The following is a 4,756-nucleotide window of genomic DNA, read 5'->3' as shown; positions in this document are numbered from 1 at the left end:
AAATAAATAAACAATATACGATTAACCTCAAGTTGTCTACCAAATAAATAAACAATATACGATTAACCTCAAGTTGTCTACCAAATAAATAAACAATATACGATTAACCTCAAGTTGTCTACCAAATAAATAAACAATATACGATTAACCTCAAGTTGTGTACCAAATAAATTGTAAGTTTCCAATGTAGTATGCATTGAACTCTCTCACGACTAAGGATTTTAAAAATTCAATTACATGATTACTTCAGTGATAACAGTCTTGAAAAATGTTATCATCACACATAAAAACTGATATTAAAAAAAGCAGATGCATTCTGATTTCTACAACCCAGGTTGTTCAATTTTTTTGCCAATTCTGTATTGACTTCTACAACCCAGGTTGTCACATTTTCATTTTATCTGGATTGTATTAACTGTGGCTTCTTCTTTTAATACTTGCATAGTCAAGTCCTGGATTATAAAGGCTTCGTCGTTGGCTGTTGTGTCCAAAGAACACCACTCCTCCCTGCTGGCTTTCAATGATCCATCTTGTCCTGATGACAACGGTTTTCCTTCTCCAGTTGAACAGACTGATCGTACAGAAATCCATAGGCAACTTGACTTGTATGTGTTTATAGCATGAACAAGTTTCATTCATCAGCTGCTTGAGGTATGCGACAATCGCACGAATACGTCGTGTAAGCAGCATGTGTACACTTGTGTCACTTCCTCCCCAGACTGAGATCCTTCCAGATTATGTTTTACACTGTTGCCTGGGAAATATGAACGGTTTTACCACTGACTTTTGTGTTCATTAATTTTCACCTGTTACAAGACGCAGCATTTTGCTTATCACTGCAGGCATACGACTTGTCTTAGAGCACTACTTGGCCGGTCCTAGTGTCCCAAGTTGATACATATTCCTTTATTTTACAATGCAATTAATTAAACGGGATATCCTCTTCTTGGAAATTCTATTTCAACTATCTTCACACAACTTTACGATTTGAGGACTATTATATATCATTCCCCAAAATATATGTTTTCGATGGCATCACACTACCTAAAAAATGCAAATAGTGATAAAGTGAAGTTCTTATACATTCCGTTCCACTGCGACTATATACCCAGCGGTTGCCACATGCCTAGCTGATCCATAGTTAGAGTCGTTTTAATATAACGTATACACATTGGCGTAGCCTTTTGCTTGTCATAACACTCACTTAACCAATGTAAAGGCAATAATAAAGTTTAAATATTATAAAAACATATAGAAATTATACGCAAATATGAATGTTAAGACTTGCCCTCCCCCACTTTTCAAATTCATTGATACGCAACTGCACGGTATACAGAACTCCTCTAGGTGAAGTGTTAAATTCGTTTGAAAGATATATTTATAGCCTGTAATAAATTAAATCTCCTTGAAATCCATTCTGACATATTTACTAATGAAATGCGTTATAAGTCAGCAATCTAAAAAGTTAATACCAGCCTCTTTTTTTCAATAATCTAGGTTGCCACGGTTACCCCTCCCTTTAGCCAGAGCAGCCGGACCTCCTCCAAAACCTAGATCCGCACCACCCTCTACTGTGGACCTGTCTTCCAAGGTCAAACTGCCTGAAGGTCATTACCGGGTGGGGTCTCAAGCCATTTACACGTGCGAGTCAAGATACTACGAACTGCTTGGATCTCAAGGTAGAAGATGCGACTCTAATGGAAAGTGGAGTGGTCGACCAGCAAGCTGTATACCAGGTAACATTAGTTTTAAATGGTATTTATCTTGAACTGGTTCCAGAAAAAAACAAAGACTAACTGAATTCCACTTATCAATAGGCCTAGTAGCTAGCTTATCTGACTGCTATTCATTACCACAAAACCACACTCCACAGTTTTTGGGTTTGTGGGTGCATTAGTGGAGTAAAGATTAATTTCCACTAGCACAAAAGTTTGCAGTGGATATTGTTTGATTAGCTGCCTTCCTTCTGTTCTATGATTTCAAAATAATGATGGGTAGAGTAGATAGACCTTGTATAGCTTTGTTTCAATTTCCGAAACAAAGAAACATTTATCAATCCCAAAAGAAGACTGTTCAGTACAATTGGCTACATTACATGTATTACACTTGACTGGTGAATCTCGACGAAAAATATTCATAAGAGATATGGTAGTAAAGGTAAAGAACCACATTTTGTTTTAGAGAAATCAGTTTTAAACTTATACTTTATCTTATATCTTTACAAGTAGAGCTACTTGCGTAGGTGGCAAGTGAGTCTTTTTTCTGAGTCACGTGCTCCTAAATGAATAAACTCTCCTTAGTGACTCACATCTCTGTCTCTTTCTCTCCACAAATACCGTATAATCTTATACATACTGCTCTTTTGGTTATTCAGAATGTGCTAGTAACTCATACAACTAGTAGTTAATTGTTTTTATTTCAGGCTAAACAAAATATAACTTAAACCACATATTGTAAAAGCTGAACCTAAAGCCTTTTAGAAAATTTCTGTAGGTTAAATTATGTGGCTGTCGCTTTGCTATTAATATGATGATAAAAGTTGCAAAGAACACTGACAATAAGTAACGAAATTGTTTGAGAGTATTATGATTACGCTATATTCCACTTCGTTTTCTTTTCTTATGGCCATAAGATTTATTTAGGTTGTATTATTTCTATTATGAATTGACTCATACCAATGTAAACATAACAAATTGCTGTGTATTACTGGTAACTAATAACACTTAGATTTAGAAATAAGTTTTGCTTCCTACTGGAAGCATATTACTTTCTTCCCTCGCCTCTATTGGTTTATTCATTCTCTCTCACATCTCTCTTTTTTTTTCTTTCGTTGAATTCTTGTCTTTTATATTCCTTTCCCAAACTGGTCCATTTGTTTCTGACCTTGAACTTGGTTCTTGTATATCAAATTATAACGTGTCTTGACCTTAGGGAATCTAGTAGCCTCCACACTGGCTGAACTTAGAAAGATGGCCGTTATACCTACTCACTGTATTATCTTCTAATAACTTAAGAGTACTGTAATCCCCTAATTCCTTAAAGACTGACCAAAGGCCAGCTGCTTTCTCACACACTCTCAGCTTCAACTGATTATACCTTGGTAACAGAAAGCTACGAGTATTAAAACGTAATAATAAATTTAGCATAGAAATGTGCATGGGATTAAATTTATTTTATTTTATTTATTTTTTGCTCAGCCTGAACAATGTTTTTAGAAAATTTATAAGTGTCTTAAAATGTTAGATCATATCCATATTACTCGAGTGATTACTATATTTATGCTTATCTATTGTGGAGCATTCATAATGTATATATAATATAATTCAAATTATTTATTTAAGTATTCACTCACCCACCCCTCTTGACACAGCAGTAAGTTTTGGGGCTTATAACGTTATAATCAAGGTTCGATTCTCCATGTTGGATACGAGCACAAATGGTTAAATCTGTAGTTTCACCGTTAACAACAAATAGTATTGCCACCCCTGGTGGCTCTAAAAATTTGTTTCAATGCCCGCAACTGTCGGCGCGCAGACAACCAATTGTTTAGCTTTGCACTTAACAATAAAAAAAAATCAATGTATTATATGAAAAACTTAGCCTTTAGTTTGTCGTTGAATATAGTAATATAACTTATCAACAGATGGCAGCAGTATTTAAAAATGATAGGAAATATGCAGATAAAATTTATTTCGTTGTTCACATTCTTACACACATTTTTTTTCACTGTTCATACATTTTCCAGTTTGTGGACGGTCAGACTCTCCCCGTTCTCCTTTCATCGTCAATGGAAATTCCACCGAAATAGGTCAGTGGCCGTGGCAGGCAGGAATCTCCAGATGGCTTGCAGATCATAATATGTGGTTTCTTCAGTGTGGAGGAGCCCTACTGAATGAGAAATGGATCATTACTGCAGCCCACTGTGTCACCTACTCTGCTACTGCCGAGATCATTGACCCAAGTCAGTTTAAATTCTACCTGGGCAAATACTATCGAGATGACAGTAAGGATGATGACTACGTACAAGTAAGAGAGGTAAGGTATCCTTGATAAAATGACTGAGACATACAACAATTCAGTTTTGTTGGTCGAAACCTAGGGTGTGTTGTACTACAAGAAATACACTAACAGCGTTTGAATGTTAAATTCTTATAATAATTAGAGACCCAAATCAAAAATATATAGTGTTACGTATTGCGAATTTGAAATAGTCCGAAGCCGGTATTTAAGTTAATTCACACAAATACGTTTATATATATATATATACATACTAGCTGAGTTACCCGGCGTTATACGGTAAAAATTTAGATTTGAAATGTATAGATCAGTATTTTGTTTCAGCAAATTATGCAGTAAGTAGACAAAAGTTGTGATGCGAGAAATAACAAAGCATTTAATCAAACAAAGCTTTATTTGAAATTAGATCGTGTTTGAGCTTGTCTTGCTCGTTGAGCCTGAAGTCGTACATCATGTTGCTCCTCTGTTTCTTGCTCTCTGTAAGTTATTTTTCTTAATTTTTGTGCTTGAAGTCTGGTTTGACGTTGTTCAGAAATTTCTTGTTGTTTATATCCAGCTTGCCTTGATGATTCTGACTGAACTCTGGCTTTGTGCTGTTCAACAGTTTCTTGCTGTCTTTGAGTAGCCTGTCTTTCAGCTTGAGCTCGAAGTCTAACTTTACGTTGTTCCAAAGTCTCTTCCTGTATTTGAGCAGCCTGTCTTGCAGCTTGTGTTTGAAGTCTTCGATTGTGTTCTTCTT

At 35.6% G+C, this 4,756-nt stretch overlaps 1 protein-coding gene across 1 annotated transcript in view; it reads left to right on the top strand.

The window, feature by feature from the left end:
• The first annotated feature begins 1,440 nt into the window (after positions 1 to 1,440).
• The window catches only part of LOC106477041 (limulus clotting factor C-like), a 6,148-nt gene continuing 2,832 nt past the window's right edge, over positions 1,441 to 4,756 (top strand). Inside the window, exons 1-2 of the mRNA XM_013937646.2 lie at positions 1,441 to 1,736; positions 3,746 to 4,035. Of these exons, the coding sequence (XP_013793100.1) occupies positions 3,859 to 4,035 (177 nt within the window). The 5' untranslated portion in view covers positions 1,441 to 1,736; positions 3,746 to 3,858. The remainder of the gene's footprint in view (positions 1,737 to 3,745; positions 4,036 to 4,756) is intronic.

Source organism: Limulus polyphemus, unplaced genomic scaffold (genome assembly GCF_000517525.1).
Source record: "Limulus polyphemus unplaced genomic scaffold, Limulus_polyphemus-2.1.2 Scaffold12609, whole genome shotgun sequence".
In the NCBI taxonomy this organism is placed as follows: Eukaryota; Metazoa; Arthropoda; class Merostomata; order Xiphosura; family Limulidae; genus Limulus; species Limulus polyphemus.
Note: the sequence above shows the minus strand (reverse complement) of the source record. Positions and strands in the feature narration are given on the sequence as shown.